Below are 27,592 nucleotides of genomic sequence, written 5' to 3' on the forward strand. Positions count from 1 at the left end.
TAGGCAGACAGGATGACCACCAAATAACTCGGTCTTGGCACACCCTCCCTACTTCATTCACATGTCTCATACATTCTCTTCTGTAATTCTGACTCTTTACATGGCCAGACTTAAGCAGGTATATGGCACCTGATCGTTCCATGTCTTTCTTGGGAGTACCCAATTTCTTCTACCGTCCACATTCGTGTCATACTCCTTACACTCCTTTATTCGTTCATCCGCTCTACTTGCACAAACCATATAGATAGATATACACGGATTTTCCACACATACGCCTCGGGGATCTTATTCATTGACATTCACTCTACTTTCACCTTCCGCTGCCAAATCCACGCCTCACTACCATTCTTCAGGGTAGGTACCAGAACTCCATTGTGAACTACTAAATTCGCTTGTTTGGACATTTTTTATGGCGCCAACCTCATTTAATCCTCCCTTATTGTAGTTTCCTACAATTTAGACATTAATTCGGCACACAGGAGGCCCTGAGAAATTTAATTTCTCTCAGTGCCTTTGTCATCTTTGGGGATGCTACGTGGGATGTATTTTTAGGATAGGAAGGATTGAATATGGGTCTTGAAGAGACTCGAGTCTCAAGAACGAGTCATAGAAACAACCCATTCTCATGTAGCGAATGACAACCATGTACAAATGTCTGCTTCTGAGTTTGCGTATCCTTTGGGGGTTGTCAAACACAAAGCCATCATGGACTGTACAGCTTATCTCTAGTAAACAAGTGTCCCTTTCTTATTCTTATTCATAACGCTTATATCAGCCTTGAATAGAAGTAGGTACATTGAAATAACTGGCGCAAGGACTCTTATATCGCTTCAGTGGAGTGACTACAAACAAACCGAAGAAATATCCCCAACATTGAATGTTTCCCACTCGTTCTAACAAAAAATAAAGTTGAAAATAGAATTGCGATGCGTCTCCCAAATAAACTTTTCTCAAAAGCACACAAGTAGAAATTTGACCTGTTGCTGTCGCCTCTAGTGGAAGTACTGGCGTGGACATTCAACATCGGCTTTTATTCACAATATCGGTAATACAGAATACACTAACACTAAATCAAATAAAATGTTTCAGTCTGGATCAATACAAATTCACAAACTTTTTAAAATTTAATAACATTAAACATTAAACAAGTCAAAAACATTTCCAATACAATATTTATATATAACACCAAACAAACCTAACGCATTTACATTGCATTATATTACATAATATTTTAAAGTAAAATAATAATTCACAGAACTAAGACATGTGAACAGTGAACACCTCAGCATATGATGTTGTTCTCCTAGTGAGGTGTGCACAAAACACTAAAACATATTCCTGAAGCATTTCCACGCAGTATCTACCCATCATCCCCACCTTACTTAATGCGGTATTGTTGTCTAGAAAGAAAAGGTTTTAGAATTGAGTGTAGACTGTCCAAACTGAATAGTGATATATTTATAAAATTATAGAGTTATAGAATAGAGGGAAGTATGACTACTGACAAGTAGTAAGAAGGCAACAAGTAAGAAGAACTGAAGGACAGAATGCCAAACTGACTATAATCCAATTTCAGAGAAACAAGTTGTTCTTGGCCCTGGGTTGGCTGATTAGCTGCTAACTATCAATTACTTCATTTTAATCTCACCCAATGGTACATCCATTTTACACGCACTTCTACAAATCGGCAACTACGATTTCTCAATGACCAGTTGGCCGATTGACCTCAGATTTGTTATATACCTTTAGTAAGCTGTTTTTTTTAAAGTAGCAGAATATTAGGTCGATAACATTTTCATTTTATTTTTTATTACTCAGATAGAAGTAAGAATTTTTTTATTTATGTTTAGTATAAGAAACAAAATTACAAAAATATGTTTTTCTTCTGTAAAACGTGTTTCCAATTTAAAAAAATACAACTGATTTTGATATTATTAAATCATAAAAATCTCCTGTTTATAGAAATAATATAGGTATGTACCTACATTCCACAATAAGTAAATTTTAAGTACCTTTAACTAATCCCAAGCATGCCTACCCACTGGCCTTGCCTGTGTGGGATTTTTGTAATACCTACATTTTGTCCGGAAACTCATAGTACAAAGGGAAAACTGATGAACCTATCACATAATTATTTTTTTATTATGAGAGTTTTCATTTTCGAGTAAATCGAGTCAGAAGTTGGAAATTATATATATTTTTTTAATTGATAGGGGTTAACATCAGCTGATTATTATATTTTAAATTGTGTCGAAGCGTCGCGCGTTGGCCCGGCTACAAAAGTTTTTAATAGAAAAAATGTAACAGAAAAATCGAAATACTCAGATCGAACAAAATAATATTTTTGGGGTTTTCTATGTGATGTGATGCGCCAGTTTGCCGCTTGTAAAACCAAATTATGTTTTATATTAATTGCAATATATAGCGGAGCAAAAAAGATATTAATTATAAACAACAAAAAAAAAATTGTCTAAAACAAGGTACTGTTTTAGACATTTTTTTAAACAAATTAACCCCTTAACAAATTCTATTTATACCATTATATGCAGAATGAAAAAAAAATGCCTAAAACACTGTCCTAAACAACAATACCGCTTTCAGGCCACACAATTCCCTCTATCCAGGGGATGAAGGCTGACATCCTCGTATTGGTGTACTTGCAGAGTGAATCTTTACGCCAGGATGCTAACCCCACCAGCAGATGTGTGCAGGCCACCCTGGGGCCATTGGGTATAGTCACTGGGCTGCCGCTGTACCAGCCCTGAGAACAAATAAAGTGATACGTGAACTCACTCCAAATGGAAGATTATTAATTCATTTTAATAATCTTCTTAATTAATTAAACGCTTGTTCAAAACCGGTAGTTAGTCAGTGTTTATATTCATGGTCAATGGAAATTGTTTGGTTAACTTAACCTAACCTAACCCTAGTAGTTCTGTGAATAAAAGTCCTCATGTAAGTTTTCATTTTTCTCTTATTAAATCAAAAATTCCTCTGAACACTTAAAATTTGTAAGTAGGTACTTAAATACCTACCTACTTAATCATACAGCAACTTTTCGATTTCAATTGTGGTCTTCCACCAGGGTGATACTGAGAGTATCTACAACTCCGGAACGTGCGAAAAATGTAATAAAGATAAATAATTTCATTAAAATTATCGGTGAAATAAAAATAACAATAAATTAACTTATTTACGCACGCCACTGAATAGATACTACCACTACTAGTACTAGAAATTCCTTCCATGCAGATTTAAATAGAACTGACCAACTAACACTAATGACTTGGTACATTTTGGTTCTAGCTCAATTAGCACGCGCTCTGTCTCATCCCATTTGAATTCCATAATGGTAATGAAACGCAGTTCTGCATACAAGAATGAAGCAAAAAATGGTCAGACTTGTTTATTCTATGACGCACTCCAATTATGACTGTCTGCTATCTTCTATCCTTGAACTAAACCTGCTGTATGAAGAGCTATATGCTTAAAACTGGGACGGCTTTGCTGGCCAGAACACATGTCAGGACAGCCCTTGGCACTAGCACCAGGAACTAGAGGGAAACAGAAGGAACAGAACAGCAGTGTTTCCTGTAGATGGACTAGACTTCTTGGAGACTAACCGGTGGCGCCGAGGATGTATACTATATATGTCTCGCGTCTTTTACAGACCTGCATGCATCTAGAATGTCGCTAGATGTTTCTGGTGTGAGCTCCTGCTAACTAAGTGTGGATGTTTAGTCTTATATGGACTAGCGCGCAATACCTTATTTCCCAGCATCTTACCAGGAAGTGCTTTAAAAGTGTTAAAATCTCTATTTTTACACTATGGAAGCCATTGTGAATGACTCGGACTATTTCAAAATGAACTCGCCAATTGTTTTATTTTAATTCGAGATTTTAAATTTACCAAACAGATACTCGGAAGAATTCAGAAATGTAAAACAATGGAATCGCCCAAGTGTATTTGAATTTAAGATAATTTGAAAAAAAGTTACCCAAATGGTAATTCACGGGAGGAATTAATTAAGGAATTTCTCCTTAATAATAGATACATTCCGAGAGAAAAGAGCAATCAGAAGAAGAATAAGGACGGGTTGTTTCGCGGAAAAATAAAATTTTAAAGTTGATTTTCATGTTCTGTGTAACTTCTATTCAAGTTCAATTATAATATCATTTTTGGCCAAGACTCAAAACTGAAATACTAACAGAACTTGAAAATCAACTTTGAAATTTGATGAATTGTTCAAATTCTGTGAAACAACCCGTCCTAAAAGATTGAATGTTACATTACATAATACGGACATTATTGTGAAATTAAAACTATGCTAATTTTTATATGCAAAATGATTACGTGTTATGTAAATTAAATTGAAGAAAAATGGTTGACCCTGTAGACAAGCTGCCATGGGGCAGCACAGTGTGACTACTCTTTTGTTATTTATAAAATTCTTGTAATATCAATTTTTTACTATCAACATATAAAATAATAAATAAATCAGTATTATAATGAGCTTGGTGTACAATGCATCCCAGCGTTACATACCGGACATCCTCCAGCTGTGTTGACTGGGCGGCTGCAAATCTCCATGTCATGTTTTACGCCGGCGCGGTGATCAGGGCTGCCAGCGGGGAATGTTCTAGAGCACTCCTCCTCAGATACTCTCTGCATTGTCGTCTGAAATGTTGAAAAACATACCAACTAATTGTTGTATACAATGAAAACAATCCGTAAGTATCTGCCTTAATCAACATTTCATTTTAATAAAATGAAATATTATTTAGTATATTTGCTCCTCTTCGGAGTGGTAAAAATACCGTAAGCATTTGGAGATTGGGAAAGAATTCAATAATGTAAGCTTTGTAGAAAAGTTTTATAAAGGGACCCTAAGATGGGTTTGACATGTAGAGCGAATGTACACAGAAAGGAGTGGATGGTAGAAGAAGTCTGGAACTCCCAAGGTAGTCATGGCAAGTACTTGGGCAACTCAAGATTCAGTTTAACAGAACCTATGTATGAATGTGCATAAAGCAAGGAGTTTGTGTTAAAGCAGAATTGTGTGGCGGTCCATCTTCTCTGCCTACCGAGACGGCGTGATGGTTAGATATTTATTAAAACAAATGTACATTTAGTACCAGCCACAGCTGTCAATCTTATCGTAATCACATCATCGGTCATTGTTCATAATGTGTTCTAACCTTGTAGGCAGGTATGGATGAGTCCGACGTGATGTGGATGAAGCCAGTGTCAGGAAGAGTTGTGCCGGTGTGGAGACAGGCTGGGATTATACTCCTTGTGAATGTTACCCTGAAATTGATATAATTTATTTTTGAAAAACTGTGAAGTAGTAGTGCGATGCAATAATATTTCTTAACCCTATATGTGCGGTATGCCAATATTCTCGCATATAGACTCATGACACTTCGATAGTGATGGGTGCTATGCAAAGATATTAGAAGAACGAGATATGCTATGTTGGCCGCCGGACCGTAGCCGGAGTACTACCTAATTAGGGTACTTTGAACGGTATCGGGACGTGTACGCACAGAAATCTGTTCTATGTATTAGTGCGGATACCTTAGCGCAAGCGAAGGTGTGCAGTAGTATTGGTGAACAAAACCGGCGACACTGGGCAAAACAATTCCACACAGTATGAACTGCTCATAGCACATCTCGTTCTACTAATATCTTTGGTGCTATGCCATATTGCGCTACATCATTCTTTCGATCTTTCAATCGACAGCATTACAGTAATTACAAATAAACATGTAATTTCATATTCGATTACACATCTGCCCGATGATGAACACTATAATGTTCTCCGAAACGTTGGCTAAAGAAGGGCGTAGCGCGACATGGCATAATACCCCAAAAATAAATTACTAGAATAATTTTGGCCGTGAAATTCTCAAATCGTATCCAGAACTTTGGTTTTGAATTTAAGTGTGATCATTTTCAAAATTGCAACTGATTTGTCGAGAATTCAGACTATCTGTGATTTTTTAAGGGTCTGCGCCAAGTATCTTTCTATATAAGTCTAAACTGTTTAGTGTGGCGCACAGTTTACACCCGCGCTATGCAAGCGAGTTCCCTACAGAGCATCAGACCATGTGAAAAGTGGGCCTGTTCCGCTAGCAGGGCATCTAGCAAGAATGGAAGATATCCGATTGAATGGAACTCCGCAGCACTACGGAGTGTTTGTTGGTCGACCTACATTGAGGCGGCGGTATTGTGTGGAACTATTCCTGCTAATAAGTAATAAGGAACCGGCGTTGGTTGAACTTACCTAGGAGATGGGGAGGAGGAAGGTGGGAAAGTACCTGGCTATTCAGATCTGGTCACCAAACACGGATAAAGCCATCTCAAGCAACGATTCATTTTTGAATGGTGGTCTTACACCAGGGCGATACAGAGAGTATCTCCTACTCTGGAAAGTGACGCAAATATACTACATATTATTTTAAATGGATAAATTACTAAAATAAGATTTATTATTTGAACCTGCGATCTTCGGATTGTTAGTCGAGAGCCTTACCACTCGACCACGGTGACCGTCAGATTTTCAATGTTGGTAAAATAATATGTACACACTTAAATGTGTATAAAATGGAATGCAGAAATACGGCAGGTCTGAAGGTTCGGGAGGTAGCTCAGTTGCTAGTGTAAAAACCGGAATAGCAAATGGTTTTTAATTTAAATTCCTGTAGCACCCATGAACTTAAATGTTTTGTGATTTTTACTAACATTATTCCAATGTTTTGTATAATTATGAAAATCTCACTGTCTGTCAAGCTGCAGAAGAGCGATGTTGTTATACGCGTATGAGTAAGTCATGTTGTATAGTGGGTGGGCGTGTATTTTTATCACATCGTATATAGCGTCAGGGTTGTACTGAGGTGTAAATTTCCCCCCCAATCCGACGAAGTTGACATTCGCTGACCTGAAACAAAAGAAGTGCAGTTTAAATTAACATTGCCATGTGCATATTGAGTAGGTCTAATTGTCTAATACAATCGCTACGTCATCTGAGATTGACGAGCATAATATATTTGTTATGGTTTTATAATATATTTCAAAGGAAAACCGCTGATTCAATTCAATTTAATTTTTCATAATTTTAACAACATTACAAAATCGTTAATTTCAAAGCGTCTTAAAATAGCATTCATATTAGTCGGCACATACATATTACAAAGCAGAATTTAGTGTAGCTATACACTATGGTGCATAATTTGTAAACATGGAGTGAAAAATAAAATAACTGCGTACCATACTAGCGACAACAAAGATGTTGTTTAAAAACAACTTCTTAAAAACGAAATATATATTTCGATATCCGAATTGATTCTGTTCAACTGCTGACTCATCTCGCTAACTTTACTTTTTCTTCTTCTTGATTCTACCTGTCGGGTCATGTGGTGCTATATCTGTCACCAAATGGGAGTGTGAAGTAATATAAATAAAAAAAACATGATTTCTTCTGATGTCATAAGATTTATTAGTAGATATTTAATACGTGATTACTTAAATAAAAACAAATATATGGATTATGTACCGTTTTTAAATTTTCAAATATGAACTTATACAAATAGGTCACTATCTCAATGACATTTCTATTTTAAAATATTCTTCAGGCAGGTATAATAATAATTATAATTGGATGACTTGTATAGCGCCGTTTTTGTGCAAAATCACCTCAAGGGCGCTGTGCCATAATATTGAATAAATACAAATAAGAAAGTCAAACACGACGATTTCACATAAAAAAAGTAATATTTACTGAACAATCAAAACGGCCACCATTCTGAATTCAAAACTAAACACACAGACAGATGAAATGCAAAACGGTCGAGTTAAAACAGGACTTCGCAACGCTCAATTCAGTCAATTATGTGAGGTAAATTCACTAGTTGTCCACTTATACCACGAGATTCCCTACACCGTGTATACCACAAGTTTGTGAAATATCGTCTAAAATACGCTTAAATCTTTAAGGTTAGATCATTCAAATATCAAACCATTTTTTTTCTATTTTCATAATTGCAGTCTTTATTACAAGGAAGAGTTGAATTTAAAAATGAAGAAACAATAAACTCACCCAATCGCTGTAATGACGTATGCAGAGCACACCACCCACCTATCACTCAGTAAGGTCACTGGACGCACCGACCAGGAGATCTCTTCTCTCCGACCTGATCCAAGACGTCCCTGGGAACACAGCACATCTTCATATTAATCTTTAAGCAATTGTCGTTTTAAATTGCTCGCAAAATGTTTGCCGATTTTCGTTTTTTCAATTGATTTGTTCATTTTTTACTGCCAACATCTGGAACCAGTGACACTATGGCATCCCGAATTGCGGTGTGTTGTGAGGCTGAAGGTAGTGGGAAGGGGACCTAGATGCGGTAGAGAGAAATACCTGCCTATCCAGATATAAACACTTATGACCGTGTGAAAAATGAGGAGATTGTCACCAAACTCGACTAAAACCATTTCGAGCAGCGTTTCAGATATGAATAAACTATACTTGTATAAATATATACTATTTTCAATGAAAAAATTGTGAAATAACACAACCTGACCAATTTTTTAGCAAACACCGGGATTCGAACCAGGAACCTCCGGATTACTAGTCGGGTGCCCTCAATTGCCCTCTAGTGGCCGGAGGTGGTAGGGCTATATCACTCGAAGTAAAATATCGTAAAACATCTCAATCTTGCCCTGGTAAAAGGCCTTCAGAATGGAAATATCGCTTGAAATGGCTTAAGTCGTGCTTAGTGTTCACCTTTTAATCACTCCACTACCTTCAGCCTGATAATAACATCTTCCCTGATGATGGAAACTGTAATGCTGTCCGAAACTTTGGATAAAGAAGGAGTTAGCGCAACATGCATACACCAAAAAGAAATCACCGCAATTAAAAGAAGTAATTTACATATTAGTTTGGGTGTATAATATTAATTAAAAAACAATAAATGAAATTGAATATAAATATTTTGAATAAACACAATTATTAATTATTATTTGATCCAGAGCAAAGGATTTTACAGAAATCATATCTTTAGCCTAAATTTAAATTGTGTTCAGTGAAATTTAATTTCCTTTCTATTCACGGTCTTTCATTTTTAATAAATAATTACATTTCAAAAAGAATTTTTTAAATGACGAGTTCTAAACATGTCATAAAATAAACATGAAAATCAGTTTTTTAAACATGGTAAAACAAATTTTGATTTTGAGAAAAACTTGCGTTACAAATTAATAACCACTTCTTTACCAACCAAGTTTGGAGATAATCAAAAGTACAAAAGTACAAAAACCTGGAGATTTAACATCACCCAAAATAAATAAATGTATTGCAATGAATAAGCAAGTAGTATAGAAGTACGCGTCTATTTGAATGTTGCTTATTTCAAGAACGACGGTCTCTCGTGTCTAGGATGAATACAGTTTGTATATACTTGACTGGCCACGCACTAGGCAGCCAACATGATTTGCAATTGTATTCAAGCGAACGTCCTAGGGCTCTATGGAAGCCAAATATCGTCGGCAGCGGAAGCCAGTCGAAACATTGCGATTGCGCAGCCAGCCTCAAATGTGACTAGGGTACATGTGTGTGGATGCCTCAGTCCTCAGTCCTCACGCACTTGTCGTGGCAGCCAGTAGAACTGGTGATATTGGCTGCTACAAGCTACAACTAGCCAGGCTGCTACTTTATAGGGCGGCTGCCTGGTCGAACAACTTTAAGGTCATGGTGTTTGAAAGAGAGAGTAGAATATAGTTTTGATTGATGAATACTTGGAGCAGGTGGATGATTTTGTTTATTTGGGAAGTATGTTTAGGAGTGATGGAAAGGCTTAGGACTGAACGTGATTGGCGCTAATATTGTCAAAAGAAGCGAAACTAGCAGTCCACAATGAAGTATTGATACCAACCTTGATTTATGGTAGTGAGGCATAAACCTGGCAGAAGAAGGCTAAAATTGAACTGAATACTGTAGAAATGAGATTCCCGAATTAACGTTAAAATTATGTATGGCCGTGTTAAAAATGAAAAAATCTGGAAAGAATGTAAAAAAGACGTTATAAATTTTCAAAAAGAAAATGAAGATATTTTAGCTCTAAGCCTTTGATAGCATGTATTAGCGTGTCTATTGGAAATTAAAATTAAAGCCAGGTTCGATCGTTCCAACTTATAGCTGCAACACCTGCATAATTTAGCATTTTGCCGCATATTTGTAATAATTGTAGCATATTTCCTGCTAAATGAGATCATTTCAAACGACATGCGCTTACAAAAATTATAGAAAAAGACAGAAGTCCTCAATGGAGCGCTGATACCCACCCTGATGCGTAACTGATAGAATGACTGCAGTGAGGCATGGAACCGGAGGAAAGATGAATGTAGACTGAATGCTACACAAATGAGATCCCTGAGTCATATGTTTCCAAAAACCATTCAAATATTGAGATCGGGAAATAATGTAAGCGTTGTGGGAAAGTTTAAAAAGGGACGCTCAGATAGTTTGTACGTTTAGAGCGGACGGATGGAGAAAGGAGTGACAGGAAAATGTAAGACGACTAAGTGAAAATGGTAGAGGAAGTCTGGGACGCCCGAGGAAGACATAGCACGACCGAGTGAATCAAGCATTCGAATTGGGTCAACTCAAGATTTATATTAACAGAAGTTTATGTACCTATGTATAAATGTGAATGAAGCAAGGAGTGTGTGTCAAGACAGAGTTGTGCCGAGGTCTATCCTCTCTGTCTACTCATGCAGGAAACTGCGAAATGTTAGTTAGTTTTTTAATAAATAAATTAATATTTTATGTTTTAATCTACCTATTTATATAAATATATAAACATGAAATTGTTGTTATAAACCGCAACTACATATATAATATTTGACTTAATAACAATGTCTGCAACTTACATAGTGCGGGGCCTCGGTGATAGTTGTCACGGGAGTCCGTGTGTGTTCCAAGTAAGGTTCTGGTGAGAGCGGAGGACACAGGTCTCCACGAGACCAGCCGAAACTTGTTTGTTGGCACGGGAATATAATTTTTTCTATTAGCTCTAAGCAGTCTGCAAGAGAAACAAATATAAATACAAACAAAAGTTAGAAGTGCCTACAGTTATTCATGGGACTATGTAACTCTTAAGAGTGGAAGATATTTGTCATGCAGATGTGGAAAGCCAGGGAGTTCTCCTTTGCTCTGTTACATCTGACTGGTCTTCCTTCTCCAAGAATTGAGGAGACTTGCGCTAGTAGGGCACTTCCTCTGTGAAGCGGACATGTTGCAGTGTTCACACCTCCGCTATTATATCAGATTATAGATCTTATCGGAAATAACAGACATTTTTGATAATCTGTCGGGACAGGGCCGGTACAGTGCAGGCGCAATTGTAGCAGCCCGCTCCGGGCGCCGACTTGCAAGAAGCCAAGGCGCTGATAATACCTGACACTAACACAGCGCCCTTGTGTTTTCTAGCGTTCAGCCGGTCCCGTGTCTAGATAAGTTATTGGAAGAGTTTTTTACCAATACAACAAAATCCCCAATTAAATTACTGAGATTGAAAAATGATTCATTTTAAAAATAACTTAAGAAAGCGTGTCTCCCTTAAAATTTTGATGCTTCGTTTATGATTTAATATGTTTAAATTTTTAAAGAAATATTGTTTTAATTTTTATTTATACGTATTTCTAAAATTATTAGCACACACAACGATGTAAGCTAAGTTAAGATTAATAAATAAATACATTTTCATAGTATTTTCATGAGCAAGTGGATGGGAAATTGTACGTTAAACACTTATTTTTATTTTCATCTTTATATCGATGAACTGAGTGCGATTCGGAACTTGCAGTAGAGAATAGAGACAGACATTCACTTTCACACTAAATATTGTATTTTAAAGCAGTGTTATTGTTTGAAATCGATGAATGTACACTGTACATGACAACATGACACTTATTGCTAAAGCTAAGAGAAAACCGCTACTGTTAGCAAGATGGCCAGCGTGCTCAGTGGCCCCAAAGGCAGAGGTAGATATGGTCCGACAATCATTCAGAATTGAGGTGTTGCTTTGCTTCAAATTAGCAATATTATCCTGCCACAGTCCCACGGAACTCTAAAGGCCCTGGGACTGAAGGAAGTGAGGAGAGGGGTGAGATGTAAAATCAGTCCCACCTTGATCTGATCACCTTGAAATATGCTAAGCCCGTATTTACCAATGTATCGATGTTATTTATAAAGCACACATGATTATGTGTCTGTAAGTTTACAATGAAAATGTCAATGGCAATGTGACGCCACGCCGAGCCAACAGGACTGTCTGCTCATCCATGTCAATACATGGCATACACATATATGGCAGATCTTGTCTCACGTTGAGAAGCCATTGAGTTCAAGCATACACAGACTAAAATCTTTAGTATCTTCCACTCTTAAGTCTACGGCATGTTATTTTAAATCAATTAAAATGTAAAATAACTTGCTCATATCGTGAGAGATCCTTCGACCATGTAGGACCGTTTCTGATACGTGGTTATTCGCTGTACAATCTCGTATTAAACTGATCTTGTTGTAACTTATTTAATACTCACAATCAGCCGCCTTTGATCCGGTAAGTTGCTGCAAGACTAGTCCCTTGGACAAAGGCGGACAGGGCTTCGTGCAGCAAACAAAGTCTCCCTCTGTATGATTGTCCGGGAAATTACATCTCTGAAATCCAACATACATAACATATAACTCAAAATAACAAATAATAGCAATGATTCAATGGGGTGAACTAGGCAACAATTATCATTGCCCTGCTGATGGAAACTGCAAAGCTGTCTGAAACGTCGCGTAACATAGTTTATTGGCTTTATTAATAAACATCTATCCTAACAAAACTTTTTACTACATGGTGATTGAATTCTTCATTTTCTCTTTTAGCCAATGTTTCAGATAATCCTTTGGTGTCAGGGTAAGTGTATAGATTGTGTATTAATAGAAGATAGTGAACAGAATATGGTCTCTGTGCTCTTCCTGTGTTAATGGTGAGAGGGCTGCATATTGCTACTGTAGAACTTGAATGCGTAGATTGCGGTGAAAAGTGTCTTTGTTTGTTTAGAAGTGATACCGTGTTACCCTCCTTCCATGTCTTTTTTTCGGTTTTAAATTTGGATCCTAGTTATATTCCCCTGTTCTCGTTTGTTAAGGAATCCGAGATATTTTTGACTTCTCGGATTTGGGAATCGATGAATTCTGACCAATGACGTGACGGTTGTGGTTTCGAATGATTTTGACAGAATCGATTCCTAGTTCGATGACTTTTTAAAACGATTGTCTCGGACAGTATTGATTTGTCCGTGTGAATGTATCAAATATTTCGATGGTCAAAAAGATCGAGTATATCATCGATTGTGCCCATCGCTAGTGTATTATGGCCCCGTATATCAGTCAGTCCCTGTCCTCGCTATGAGTGGTACCTATTTACTTCTGTCAAGTTGCTCCTTGGTCCTGGCAAGTGACAGAATTATAATCACAAAATATCACAAAATAAGTATCTGTGCGGACAATGAGTGTAGAGGTAGGTAATATTGTTTTTTTTTGTAAAATACTTAGTAAAAAAAACATGTTTTTATGAAAATCTATCGATTTAGAATAAAATGGATAAATTTCATTTAAGAAAGATTGTATTAAAGTTAACCTTCGATGACAATGCGATGAAAATGAATTTTTAAAACTTGCTGAGGGGAAGATTTATGATGTAATTCATCTGTTTACCTCTGGTAGTATGGCTTTTCTGGCATCAAGCATCGCCACCTGGCAGTTGGCGAATAGAGCGCATGCTCCCGGTATCCCCTTCACGAAGCAGGTCTTACCTACGAGCATACAGTACACAGATACATCAGGGTACATAGGGAGAGACCATCACCTACTACAAGCACACAGCACACAGATACACCAGGGTACATAGGGCGGGGACCATCGCCTAACACAAGCACACAACATACAGCTACACCAGGGTACATAGGGAGGGGACCATCGCCTAACACAAGCACACAACACACAGCTACACCAAGGTACATAGGGAGGGGACTATTGCCTCCCACAAGCACACAGCACACAAATACACCAGGGTACATATGGAGGGACCATCGTCTACTACAAGCAGACTACACACATACACCAAAGTACATAGGGGGGGACTACGCTTATTACAAGCGTACACCACCAAGATACACCAGGGCACATAGGGAGGGGACCATCGCCTACTATAAGTATAAACCACACACATTCACCAGGGTACATATGGAGGGATCACCGTCTACTAGATAAGTACTGTACCTTCTAATACTGACTCCCGAGGACAGCAGACAATCGGAACGGTGCCCTCATTATCGCATATCTGAAAACAATATTAATGCTAATTTAAAACGCATTATTTAACCGTTCATTGTGGTATTTATATATTTCAGAGCTTCTTGATTATTCAAGCATAGATTTATCCCATTTCTGAGATTAGAATATCAAAGAACAAGTAATAACATTGCCACCAAGAATCAAACCGGGGACCACGCTAAAACTCTTTGATCTCTCACAAAACTCTAAAATTATACTTATTTTGGGATATCGATGACATGCGATTTTGTATTTCGTTTTATGAAAATTATTTACTAAAAAAAATATAGGTATGTATATACTTCACATAACATAAAAATTTCAGAAAGGTTTGATAGCAGGCAATATTATTTCACAATGAAAGATATCTCATTCAATATCTGTGCATACGTGATGTGACCTACTACAGTGTAGGTACAGATACAGATTGGTTACGATGATCTATAACAGAATCAAGTTCGGGTTTCACCTGAGGAGGTATTCCTTCATAGAAGGCTGTCTTTGTTTTTATTTTCTGTTTTTGTTTATGTATTTTGTTACAGATGACACTCATAAACTTCATTTTGACTTTGGTTCAAGATTTTGCTTATGATAGCCTGCGATAAGCGAGCCCTAAGGGTCTGAGACAGAGGTGTGAAATCGTCGGATCACGACAATAGAAAGAATGTATTGGAGCCAGGAAGGAGTCTGAAAGGGTCGAGAGGATGCACTAGGTGGCATGAAAGGCTGGGAGGTGACTGGAGAGACTAAGGTAAACTAGGATGAGGTGATTTTGCACAGCGGTGCTGCCAAGGTCTGTTATCTATGTGAGGATATTGTGTCGGCGCTCTTTATTGGCAGCAGACACATGTCAGCGCTATATTAGCGGCGGACACATGCCTGAACGGATGACGAGCCTCGTGCTGGCACAGTTGGTGGACGGGGTAGTCTCTCTCCCTGAAGCAGCTGGTACAGTTCCTTCGCTACCTAGGACTCTTGCAGCAGAGTCTCCATCTTCTGTCTTCGTCGAGCGTCACAGCGGTGCTGCCAAGGTTTGTTGTCTATGTGAGGATGTTGTGTCAGCGCTCTTTATTGGCAGCAGACACATGTCAGCGCTATATTGGCGGCAGACACATGCCTGAACGGATGACGAACCTCGTGCTGGCACAGTTGGTCTAAATAACAAATGTAGATCCTAGGAAATAAATTGTACAGCGCCCTTGAGGTGATTTTTCACAAAAACGGCGCTATACAAATTATCCAATTATTATTATTATTATTATTATTATCAATGACGAAGCGGCACACGGATATATGCATGCATGTGCCTGGCCGCCCGGTACTCTCCACGGTGCAAGAATCACCTGAAACATAGCACAATAACAGCCATACAGACCATAAGTTACAGACATACATTCCCATTGGCAGTGATTCTCATATGGCGAGCGATGTGCTGAAATACACCAGACCATGATGCGAAGAGGGTAATGTGTTGCCACCTTAATACACCAAGAGAGAAGAAAGTCGTGTCATACAAAAGCCAAATACATAAACCAAATACGTAACATATTATTATTCACGTTTCAATGTTTTTCCAGGCTAATACTAAAATACTTAGTACACATATTGTGTATAACTATTTCTGCCCAAAATGTTCACGCAAAAATATTATCTTTCTCTACTTGACATGAAAATATTATAAAAGGTTTAAGGGCTTCCCCAATATTAATCTTCTATTCCCTGAATTTGAAAATATTATAAAAAAAATTTCAGGGGCTCTAAAACATTGAAATTTTTTTGTTCATAAAATTATAAACTTTATAGAAATTTATTATTTGAGAAAATATAATTTACAACACGTCAAAATATAGACTAACAAAAGAAAAGATACATTAAGGCCGAGTGTAGACCTGTCAAAATTAACTATTTTCGACACACAAGAACTCTGTTGTTCATTTCCAAAACAATATTTTTTCTAACTAGAATTTATTTTAAAAACGTTTGCCTGAAAACAGTAAGATGGCGGTAATGTAAATCTTCGTTATCATCGTTATAAAAGTTATGAATTTCAGTTACCAGATGGCACTATTTTTTTGTATTATTACGCATTGTAAAAAATATACCTACATTCCTCTTCCTAGCATCCCATGTTTATATATGACGGCCGGCATAGTCCAGTGGTAACGCATTGGACTGCCATTCCGAAGGTCGCGGGTTCGAACCCGGCGTGCGCAAATAAATTTTATTTGATTAATTTGTGTTATTTCACAATTAATTAATTAAAATAATATATAATATATAGTATATTTGCGGCACGTTCCAGAGTGGAAGATACTACCAGTATCGCCCTGGTGTAAGACCACCATTCAGAATTGAAACGTTGCTCCAAATGGCTTTAGCCGTGTTTAGTGACTAGATCTGAATAGCCAGGTACTTCCCCACCTTCCTCTTTCCCTTCCCCGCTTACCTTCAGCCTCACAACATCCCCCAATTGGGGATGCCATAGTCTCACTGGCTCCAGACGGGAGCAGTTGGGACTCTTGTGAGGTATTCACTTTAAAAAAAATGTTTGTATTGACATAAAAAAGATAGTGCTATGTATTTGTCTTTGAGAAAGGAATGAAGCAACCGCAAACAACGCATAACGCTGCTTGCGGTTGCTTCTTTCCTTTCGTTTCAATGTGTTTATAAATTAATACTGTCACTTTTTCATACAACATTTTACATTTTATCTTTGGTGACACCTATAGCGGAGCGGGTGGGACTTCAACACTTCTCATTTTAAGCAGCCATATAATGTTGGAGATTTATTGCTTTCCCTACTTGAGATAGACAATAGATAAGCCGCCACCATTCTCGCGTTCACCGCCGCCGTTATAGACATCTGTGGGCCATATAGCCTGTCCGTGTTTCCGTCACTGAATCGCCAAAGACCATCGCCCTTACAAGAGAATCATCTGGCGATTCCTGCAACCCCGCTGCACAACCCCCGCGTCCCTACACCCTTGGAAGTAAGAAATCCAACTGAAGCCGCGCCCTTTGTCTTCTGTCGATACGCAGTAATATTTTCAACAGTGAAATGACGATGAAATTAAAAACCGATTTACTTAGAAAATCATCGAGTGAAGAGTGCCTCACCATGAGTACCGTTAATTTACCCCCCCCCCTTCCTTTAATCATAGCTGGTTGATTTTAATTTCTTTGTAATATACAATTACATTTTTACAGCATAACATCCCTTTACTACTTTGTTTTATTGCAAATCATCGATCTTTTACCATGTTCACCAATTCATTACTACGCGGATGACAAAACAGTTCATGATAGATTTTTGTTTTACAAGCCCCCGAAGGGCACGAGGGAAGAGTTTTTTTTTATTAAATCTATTTTTTTAATTGTTTTATCTACCTATTCTTAATCAAGGTGTCAGATGTTTGTTTAAATAAGCAGAGCTTGGTATGTTTATTTAATTTTTAAATTTGTTTTAAACACTCGAAAATTAAAAATTAATAAAATACTTCGTTTTAACCACTTTTATTGTTTAATTACCAACATGTTTCATGAGCAACGCTCACTTCTTCAGGGTTTTTGATAAAACTCTATCAAAAACCCTGAAGAAGTGAGCGTTGCTCATGAAACATGTTGGTAATTAAACAATAAAAGTGGTTAAAACGAAGTATTTTATTAATTTTTAATTAAAATGGTGCCACAAAATAAGTTTGCTGAGTTAGAAGAAGTGACTCGAAAATTTTTTGGCATACAAATATGGCGTGTTTGCAAAACATCTTAGTAGTACTATTAGGTACTACCTAGAGTACTTATAGAACCTGAAAATATAGACGAGCCAATTTTGTAGAAAAAACTCCAAGTTAGGACAAATAACGGTAAAAGGTCTGTGAATGTTTTTTTTTCATGACCAGATTTTTTCATTATTACTTCGACGGTCTCCGTGGTCGAGGGGTAAGGCTCTCGACAAGCAATCCGAAGGACGCGGGTTCAAATTCCGGAATGTGCAAATAAATTTTATTTGATTATTTGGTGTTATTTCACAATTTAATTAAATATAATATATAGAATATTTGTGGCACGTTCCATAGTGCAAGATACTCTCAGTATCGCCCTGGTGTAACACCACCATTCAGAATATTAAGCTAGTTTGGAATGGCTTTGGCCGTGTTTGGTGACCAGAACTGAATATCCTGGTACTTCCCCACCTTCCTCTTCCTCGTCTCATTCCCCTCACCTACCTTCAGTCTCGCAACATTCTCCAATTGGGGATAGGCCATAGTCTCACTGACTCCAGACGGGAGCGATTGAGACTCTTGTGTGGTATTCAATTCAAAAATGTACTGCTAGACGTAAAAAGTAGAAGAAAAAAATAATATAACTGGAAGTGGGTGTACAAGCGTGTCTCCTGGGCCACGGAAAAAATATCATTGCGGTCCTGCCCCATGGTTGACCTTGGTTAATCTCGGTAAACCATGGTTATCGTAATAAATATTTAGAAAAAAAAATCTACTTATTTAGCCCTGAGGGGTTTTACATGTAGTTAGTACAATTTTAACATCATTATTTAAATTTAGACCGCAGAACGGGTATTATTTATTGAATAAGTGAATCTACCTGGCTATTCAGATTTGGTCACCAAACACGGCTAAAGCCATTTCAAGCAACGTTTCAACGAAAGATCTGTTTTTGAAAAAATAATAAAATACACAGATTTGGGAAATGATTTCAAAAGAATTTGGCATTCTCACTATAAAAATATTACCATTTGTAATTTCGGCTACTGGCATTATACCTAGCTCTCTTATAAAAAATTTAGGCGTATTAGATCTATCAAAAAATTTATATATAAAAATGCAAAAGTCAGTCATTTTAAATACATGTAGGATTACAAAATATTATCATATATGGCTTGTAGAGAATTGACAACATGGTCAGGTTCTCTAATTTTCATACCGCGTTGAATTCGGCTATCTGCTAACTCTGGCAAAAGTGATTCGTTGAAAAACTTTGTCAGGCGTGGTAACACTTTTAGCTCAAATTCATTGTCAGGATATATTCTTATTACTTCTACTCCACTTTCAGAATAAATTATAATGTCACAGAAGTCCTTTCTTGTAATGAATAATTGTCCTAGAACTTGAAATGAATAATTATGTGACTTCTTCAACACAAGTATTCCATTCTGCACGGCAACGAAGATATTATCTTCCAGAGCTGCGTCAAAAATAGTTTTGTTTCCGATTGAGGGCAGGCATTTTACTTCCGCTATACCATTTTCTCCAACCAATCCATCTGGACTTGCCCCCAAGTATGGCCATTCCTTTCTCACAAAAATACCACATGGCGACACTTTTACCTTGTATCTTTCCTCGTACAAGTCAATCGCAGTCTTTTCTTTGATTCCAAAATATTATCATTTTTTATTTTTATTTTTTTTTTATTATTTAATATATATATAAAGTGGGTACAGGATATAATGTGAGTACATAAGGTATATATTTACATTACAAAATATATTTATGTTCGCAATCTCACCAATGAAGAAACTGGTTCTTGTGCTTGGTGAGAGAGTTACACTAATTATAAGAAAAATAGAATATCATTTTGCTATGAGTAAGTATATAAATGATAGTAACAATAAATAAAGAGACAAAATCTAAATACAGTGGAGATGAGTATAGACTGATAATAAAATCAATGAATATCAATGAAGGGAAAAACAGGCAATTATTTAATTGATTATTTCTGAAAGAGTAACTTTAGTTTTAGTTTAAGTATGTTAATATCCTTTAATTTCTTTATTTCAATCGGAAGGTTGTTGAAATACTTTATTCCTAAATATTTATAGTTATTTTGCATTTGTTTGGTATTACATTTTGGAATTTTGATATTGTATTGATATCTTTTAGATAAGTGGGTTTCAAATTTTTTGATTATATTATCTTTATAAATTTGGATAATTGCATTTTTCTTGAATATATCTTCTACTCGGGGCACCCCGAAATCTGTAAATAGCATTTCTGTTGGATACGTGGAGGGTTTCTTGAGGATTACTTTGAGGATTAGTTTCTGGACCACTTTGATCATATTATTAATATTTAATTTTTAAAAATATGGTATAATATCATATAATTTAATAATAATAATTTTTTAATATAATTAAATTTATAATATATATTTTAATAATTATCATATATTATTTATTAAATTATATAATAATTATTAAAATATATATTATAATTAAAATTATAATTATAATATATATTTTAATAATTATCATATAATTTAATAAATAATAACTTAATAATATAATCGGTTTGAAAAATAAACAATAACCAAGACTCCGACCATGATAGCGCCATCTGTTGGGATATTTAAAAGAAGCTTTTAGTTCGATGTTCTACCGTATTAAAATTTTCAAATAGGCGCCACCAGACGGCCTATGTTAAAAGTCATTTAAAAATCTAAGTATTCTTTCTTAAATTATAGTATAAAAAATATTAAATTAACTTTAAAAAATGGAAAAATATAATACCAATAATTTATTGTTTAGTTTTGTTAAATAAACGTTTCCAAAGTTTTATAATCTGCATTTTAAAAACAAGAACAATTAGTGTTTATGAAAAAATTAAACTACGAACCTATTTTATTTATTTTTTAGTTTTTTTTTTCGTACGTTTAAAAAAAACCCCTTCAGGTATTTTTTGACGATATTCAGCCTTTAATAGTATTTTTTAAAACGCACGTATTACGGTCTGAAAAAGGTCATATTTTCGATTTGATTTTGATAATTACTAAGCCTATGTTAATTTAAAAATTGTATAAAAAAAATTTTACTTGTTGAAAACACTATCATTATCGATTTGCTTAATAATATTATCATTATTTTAAATTAATAAACAACTACACTCGGCCTTAAAACATGGGCCAACCGTTGCCGAACATTACCGAAAGAGATATTTTTTTCCAAAAAATTTGCAAATTTTGCAAAATATATGCTTTGAAGTACAAAATAACAAAAATATTACAGAACACAGGCCAGAGAAAAAAAAAAATAATTAATTTTTCAGAGACTTTTTTTATAAATAAATTAAATAAAAAATAGCATATAATAAATTTATTTATTTATTCTTGGCTAATTTATGTAGCGCCGCTTTTGTGAGACATCACCTCAGGGGATACAAAACATGGGTCACGAGCCAAATGTTTCAAATATTTCTAAGAGAGAGAATTTTACTATTTTATCAAATAATTTATTTAGTAATTTATTTAAATAATTCTTTTAGTGGGTGGCTCATATTTTCTTTGTTACTTTTTATTATCATGTAATCAAAACTTAAATTCTCGAAGAGTGCCAAAATAATTGGATATAAATATATATATATATAGTTATTATTATAGTGAAAATATTATTCATCTGAAATACATATTATTATAGAGAAAATATTAAAGAACTAAGATCATTTTTGGGAAATAATATATATGTATATATATGTATATATATATAGAGAGAAAATATTAAAGAACCAAGATCATTTTTGGGAAATAATATATATATTTATATATATATATATATATACATATTCCCAAAAATGATCTTGGTTCTTTAATATTTTCTCGATAATAACTATTTCTGTTCCACAATATTTTGAAACTTAGCTACCTAACTCCTGTATTTAAAAGTGGTGATAAATCCTTTGTTGAAAATTATCGGCCTATCTGTATTCAATCGTCTATACCTAAACTTTTCGAGAAATTGATTCTTAAGAAAATCAGCTTCTTTGTAAACTCTTGTATCGCAACTTGTCAACACGGCTTTATCTCCGGCAGATCAACTTTGACTAACCTAACATTATATGAAAATTTCATTTCCAATGCATTTGCCAACAAACAACAAGTTGATTCTATATATACCGACTTCAGTAAGGTGTTTGATAAGGTCTGTCATAAAATCCTCATTAATAAACTTTTTAAACTCGGCATTAATGGAAACCTTTTATCTTGGCTTAAGAGTTACTTACTTAGGCGTCAGTTAACTGTCTGTATTAATGATCACTTATCCTACATGTTCGAAGCTACCAGTGGCTTACCCCAGGGTTCGCATCTTGGTCCTTTACTTTTTAATTTATTCATTAACGACGTAACAAACATATTCACCCGTGTTCTCATTCTAATGTTCGCTGATGATATGAAGATATATAGAATTATTGACAATATCGAGGACTGTCTAACACTTCAATCTAATATTAATAGCTTTTACGATTGGTGTCTTAAAAACAAATTAACTCATAATGTAAAAAATGTCAACTTATGAGATTCCACAGAAAAAAAACCATTGTTGTTCACCTACTTTCTCAATAATCACCCCTTAGTATCTGTTGATGAAATAAGAGACCTTGGTATAACCTTTGACACTAAATACACATTCATTAAACATATTAATAATATAACCAGTAAAGCAATGCAAATGTTAGGATTTGTCTTACGGATTTCAAAGGATTTAAAAAATTTAAAACTGTCAAATTACTTTACACTTCACTTGTTAGAAGCCAACTAGAATTTAACACCACCATTTGGATTTCTTACTACAGTGTACATGAGAATTCCCTTGAGCGAGTCCAACATAAATTTTTACGTTATATTAATTTTAAATTGGGAATATTCATCGAAAACATTAATTACCCCTCTCTGTTCCAATTATTGGGACTCGATACACTAAAAGAAAGAAGAATATGATTTGACCTATTTTATTTATTTAAAATCGTTACCAACCTGTTGAACTCCCCTAAACTTCTTTCGTTAATATGTTTCCATGTACCTGGTCGATCAGTTCGTTTCAAATTACCCTATAATTGCAACAATACAGGATCTAACGCTGAACTCAATTCCATAGTGAATTGCCTACATGTACTTGGAAATAAATATGTTTTGGATGAACCTATAAACATTGTTAGTTTAACCTCATACAAACACTACAGTTATAAGTATCAGTTTTTATGTTGATACTACTATTTCTATTGTTCTCTTTTTTGTATTTTATATATTTTTTTATCTGTGTATATTCCGTATTCATATGTAAAACAATTTGTCATTCTTTTGTAAAAGCCGATATAATCGGCGTTAATAAAAAAATAAATAAATTTTCATGTGATTATTGAAAAGTTAGTTTGAGATAATAAATAATTTTGGTTATCATATTTTAAAAAGTTTGAGAACCCCTGACCTGTGCAGTTCAATATTTAATTCTTTCGGTATTTTATGTTTACTTGTAATTATTTAACAAAAAGATATTAATTGTTTTATAAAATATTTAAAATTTTCCCTTTTTTAACAGTTTGAGTACATCTGGTCCGTGATCTATAGTGTATTTTTTTGTAATTTTAAATTTTAAGTAATTATAAAAAAAAATGTTCTCGAAGCATAAAATCTTTAATTTTACCTTTTAGAAATATTTGAGAACCCCTGGCAAGTGTTCTGTACTTTCTTATATTTTTCGTATTTCATGTTATTATATTTTATAATACAAAATATGAAGAAAAAAAACATTTTCTCGATTAAGTATTACAGATTTAAGAAAAGTAAAAAAATGAGAACCTAAGAATCCCAAATTTTTAAAAAAATATGACAAAAATGTTACCGACTAAAAAAAGACTTGTGTGTAATGTTTAAAAAATAAATCTTAAAGATTGAAAATCTCTGATTAAAATTAAAATAACATGTTAGGTTTGGAGTTTATTAAAATTGATGTACAATTTGAAAAATAACAAAATATGAAATCGGCAAGTTGAAATAAGTTTTAATATTATATCTGCAAACGCAGATGGACCGTCCCACTGGATGCACAAAACATGACTGCATAGTGCATATGCGGACGCATCCACAAAAGAGATAGAATTATTACCTTTCTGTAGTCCCACGACACAATCCAACATTAATAACGTGAATACAATCTCTAGAAAAAAACGCATTATGATTTTTTCACAACAATGAATTTAAACAAAAATTACCGCTTCAGTTCTGATTTGAAGATACAATGCGATGTAAAAATCTCGGCTACCATATTTATTAGTTTATAATCAGCATTTTGACTTTAAGGGTCACACAAGAGATAATTAACTAGCGTCCGCAAACTCTCTTTAATAATTTATTAGTGAATAACAACTATTATCTCTCTCTCTCCTTTTTTTACATTAGTTTAATACTTGAGAAAAATAATTTACATCAGGGACCGAATGCAAATGAATGAATTAATTATTTTTCTGACAGACACAGGGCAAAGCACAATCATTTACTTCCATCCATATTTTGTTGCCAGCGTTAAGGCGAACTTGGCTTTCAAAAGGTCATCAAGAATTTGTGACGGGTGGCGGGTGACAGGAGACGGGATGACCTGGCATCTATCTCAATGACCTGTGCCGTTGGTGGAATATACAGTTTTTTCCTAATCCCTCTTATAATGGGATATAAATTTGTTACAATTGTTTATTTTTATTTTTTTAAGGTCTGGATGATATTATAAGAAACACTCCTTCGTCATAAATCATAACTTTATTAGCAAACTTGGTAGAGCATTATACAAAAATACCATTTAAAAAAGTCAAACTTATGTTGTTCAAAAACAATTAATTTTATACAAAGAAAATAGAATTTTTTTTGGGCTTCATTACATTCTTTAAGAGTGTGGCTTTCGAAATACATTATTTACAACCTCGACGGTCGAGGGGTAGGCTCTCAACTAGCAATCCAAAGGTCACGAGTTCGAATTCCGGCGGGCGCAAGTAAATTTCATTAAATTATTTTATTTTAAAATAATATACAATATACAAAGCATATTATATATTTACCAACCGTCTAAAGCCTGTGAGACAATAGCATCCCCAATTGAGGTATACTAAGAGGAAGGGGTGAGAAACCTTTTTGGCGTTTGGATATTTGTCGTATCACTTGAGTTAAGGCCGAGTGTAGACCTGTCAAAATCAACTATTTTCGACACACAAGAACTCTGTTGTTCATTTCCAAAACAATATTTTTTCTAACTAGAATTTATTTTAAAAACGTTTGCCTGAAAACAGTAAGATGGCGGTAATGTAAATCTTCGTTATCATCGTTATAAAAGTTATGAATTTCAGTTACCAGATGGCACTATTTTTTTGTATATTTTTTACAATGCGTAATACGCATTGTAAAAAATATACCTACATTCCTCTTCCTAGCATCCCATGTTTGTATTGACATAAAAAAGATAGTGCTATGTATTTGTCTTTGAGAAAGGAATGAAGCAACCGCAAACAACGCATAACGCTGCTTGCGGTTGCTTCTTTCCTTTCGTTTCAATGTGTTTATAAATTAATACTGTCACTTTTTCATACAACATTTTACATTTTATCTTTGGTGACACCTATAGCGGAGCGGGTGGGACTTCAACACTTCTCATTTTAAGCAGCCATATAATGTTGGAGATTTATTGCTTTCCCTACTTGAGATAGACAATAGATAAGCCGCCACCATTCTCGCCTTCACCGCCGCCGTTATAGACATCTGTGGGCCATATAGCCTGTCCGTGTTTCCGTCACTGAATCGCCAAAGACCATCGCCCTTACAAGAGAATCATCTGGCGATTCCTGCAACCCCGCTGCACAACCCCCGCGTCCCTACGCCCTTGAATGAAATCCAACTGAAGCCGCGCCCTTTGTCTTCTGTCGATACGCAGTAATATTTTCAACAGTGAAATGACGATGAAATTAAAAACCGATTTACTTAGAAAATCATCGAGTGAAGAGTGCCTCACCATGAGTACCGTTAATTTACCCCCCCCCCCTTCCTTTAATCATAGCTGGTTGATTTTAATTTCTTTGTTATATACAATTACATTTTTACAGCATAACATCCCTTTACTACTTTGTTTTATTGCAAATCATCGATCTTTTACCATGTTCACCAATTCATTACTACGCGGATGACAAAACAGTTCATGATAGATTTTTGTTTTACAAGCCCCCGAAGGGCACGAGGGAAGAGTTTTTTTTATTAAATCTATTTTTTTAATTGTTTTATCTACCTATTCTTAATCAAGGTGTCAGATGTTTGTTTAAATAAGCAGAGCTTGGTATGTTTATTTAATTTTTAAATTTGTTTTAAACACTCGAGAATTTTTTGGCATACAAATATGGCGTGTTTGCAAAACATCTTAGTAATACTATTAGGTACTACCTAGAGTACTTATAGAACCTGAAAATATAGACGAGCCAATTTTGTAGAAAAAACTCCAAGTTAGGACAAATAACGGTAAAAGGTCTGTTAATGTTTTTTTTTCATGACCAGATTTTTTCATTATTACTTCGACGGTCTCCGTGGTCGAGGGGTAAGGCTCTCGACAAGCAATCCGAAGGACGCGGGTTCAAATTCCGGAATGTGCAAATAAATTTTATTTGATTATTTGGTGTTATTTCACAATTTAATTAAATATAATATATAGAATATTTGTGGCACGTTCCATAGTGCAAGATACTCTCAGTATCGCCCTGGTGTAACACCACCATTCAGAATATTAAGCTAGTTTGGAATGGCTTTGGCCGTGTTTGGTGACCAGAACTGAATATCCTGGTACTTCCCCACCTTCCTCTTCCTCGTCTCATTCCCCTCACCTACCTTCAGTCTCGCAACATTCTCCAATTGGGGATAGGCCATAGTCTCACTGACTCCAGACGGGAGCGATTGAGACTCTTGTGTGGTATTCAATTCAAAAATGTACTGCTAGACGTAAAAAGTAGAAGAAAAAAATAATATAACTGGAAGTGGGTGTACAAGCGTGTCTCCTGGGCCACGGAAAAAATATCATTGTGGTCCTGCCCCATGGTTGACCTTGGTTAATCTCGGTAAACCATGGTTATCGTAATAAATATTTAGAAAAAAAATCTACTTATTTAGCCCTGAGGGGTTTTACATGTAGGTAGTACAATTTTAACATCATTATTTAAATTTAGACCGCAGAACGGGTATTATTTATTGAATAAGTGAATCTACCTGGCTATTTGCAGATTTGGTCACCAAACACGGCTAAAGCCATTTCAAGCAACGTTTCAACGAAAGATCTGTTTTTGAAAAAATAATAAAATACACAGATTTGGGAAATGAGTTCAAAAGAATTTGGCATTCTCACTATAAAAATATTACCATTTGTAATTTCGGCTACTGGCATTATACCTAGCTCT

The 27,592-nt window shown here is 35.2% G+C and overlaps 1 protein-coding gene across 3 annotated transcripts; it reads right to left on the reverse strand.

The window, feature by feature from the left end:
* Positions 1–1,012: 1,012 nt before the first annotated feature.
* Positions 1,013–24,389, reverse strand: LOC149426150 (serine protease persephone-like). 3 transcript variants are annotated; one of them, XM_089639730.1, is made up of 10 exons: positions 24,283–24,389; positions 14,340–14,400; positions 13,776–13,873; positions 12,608–12,725; positions 10,934–11,085; positions 8,100–8,209; positions 6,783–6,941; positions 5,200–5,308; positions 4,547–4,678; positions 1,013–2,761 (listed from the first exon to the last, which is right to left on the reverse strand). In XM_089639730.1, the coding sequence occupies exons 3-10, from the start codon at positions 13,806–13,808 to the stop codon at positions 2,579–2,581; spliced, it is 996 nt and encodes a 331-aa protein (XP_089495856.1). In that variant the 5' UTR covers positions 13,809–13,873; positions 14,340–14,400; positions 24,283–24,389; the 3' UTR covers positions 1,013–2,578. The 3 variants fall into 3 exon arrangements, with proteins under 3 accessions (XP_089495856.1, XP_089495772.1, XP_089495687.1); XM_089639646.1 differs by lacking the exon at positions 24,283–24,389 and having other exon boundaries at positions 14,340–14,833; XM_089639561.1 differs by lacking the exons at positions 14,340–14,400; positions 24,283–24,389 and having other exon boundaries at positions 13,776–14,265.
* Between the last annotated feature and the right edge of the window lie 3,203 nt (positions 24,390–27,592).

Source organism: Hesperophylax consimilis, chromosome 1, assembly GCF_061612785.1.
Source record: "Hesperophylax consimilis isolate HC1 chromosome 1, BYU_Hcon_1.0, whole genome shotgun sequence".
NCBI classification, from domain to species: Eukaryota; Metazoa; Arthropoda; class Insecta; order Trichoptera; family Limnephilidae; genus Hesperophylax; species Hesperophylax consimilis.

Excerpts from the sequence above, each read along its gene's own strand:
- LOC149426150 (XM_089639561.1), bottom strand. The coding sequence starts at position 13,910 with ATGTACCCTGATGTATCTGTGTACTGTATGCTCGTAGGTAAGACCTGC. Across the intron at positions 6,942-8,099 it reads TACGTCATTACAGCGATTGG|GTCAGCGAATGTCAACTTCG; the intron begins GTGAGTTTATTG and ends CTTTTGTTTCAG. Across the intron at positions 5,309-6,782 it reads CTTCTGCAGCTTGACAGACA|GGTAACATTCACAAGGAGTA; the intron begins GTGAGATTTTCA and ends TATCAATTTCAG.